The following is a 730-nucleotide window of genomic DNA, read 5'->3' on the forward strand; positions in this document are numbered from 1 at the left end:
GGCGGAGGGCGTCGACCTCGACTCGGTCCTGTCGCCAGGTGGCGCTGCGGGTCACTCGCCAGGTGGCGCCGAGGGTCACCCGCCAGGTGGCACCGAGGGTCACCCGCCAGGTGGCGCCGAGCGTCACATCGCACTCGTCCGCGTCGGCTCTGTGTCGCCGCCTGCCCTCGCACCCCACCAGGGGGCGCCGCCGCTTGCCCTCGGGTCCCCCCTGGTGGCGCCGCCTGAGGGATTCGAGGATAACTTTGTCGTGCGTCTGCGCGTCGTGTCGGAACACGAGGCGGCGGCGGATCCGTGGCGTGACGCCGCCACAGGGGGCGCCGGCGACGACGTAGAGGGCGTCGGCGAGGCTGCCGTCTGGAGCGAAGACGTGTGGGGTCACGACCCTAACGCCCCGCTGTGGGGAGACACGGACTCTGCACCCTGGGGCTCCGGAGAGATCTCCCCCTGGGGTGAGATGCACGCGGCCGAGGAGGATTCGACGCGGGGGGATGGCGGGGATGGCGGGAATCCGGAGTTGCCGGCGGCAGTGGGGGAGGAGCCACAAGAGGGCAGCACCCAAGCCATCATACTCAGCCACGTCGAGATGGCTGAGTCGCTGTTCACCGGCGATGGACAGGTGGCGCCACCCGGCGAGGAGGAGGATCGCGGGAGGACGGGGGCGGCGGCAGGTGGGCGTCTGCATGCGGTGGCTGCAATGGACTCGGGTATGTCCCCATAGTGAGAGAGA

General features: G+C 71.0%; 1 protein-coding gene across 1 annotated transcript in view; it reads left to right on the forward strand.

Annotated features, from left to right (window-relative positions):
- The first annotated feature begins 656 nt into the window (after positions 1 to 656).
- Positions 657 to 730, forward strand: part of LOC106820133 — a 4,170-nt gene continuing 4,096 nt past the window's right edge. Inside the window, exon 1 of the mRNA XM_014824681.1 lies at positions 657 to 707. Within this exon, the coding sequence (XP_014680167.1) occupies positions 698 to 707 (10 nt within the window). The 5' untranslated portion in view covers positions 657 to 697. The remainder of the gene's footprint in view (positions 708 to 730) is intronic.

Source organism: Priapulus caudatus, unplaced genomic scaffold (assembly GCF_000485595.1).
Source record: "Priapulus caudatus unplaced genomic scaffold, Priapulus_caudatus-5.0.1 Scaffold7376, whole genome shotgun sequence".
NCBI classification, from domain to species: Eukaryota; Metazoa; Priapulida; class Priapulimorpha; order Priapulimorphida; family Priapulidae; genus Priapulus; species Priapulus caudatus.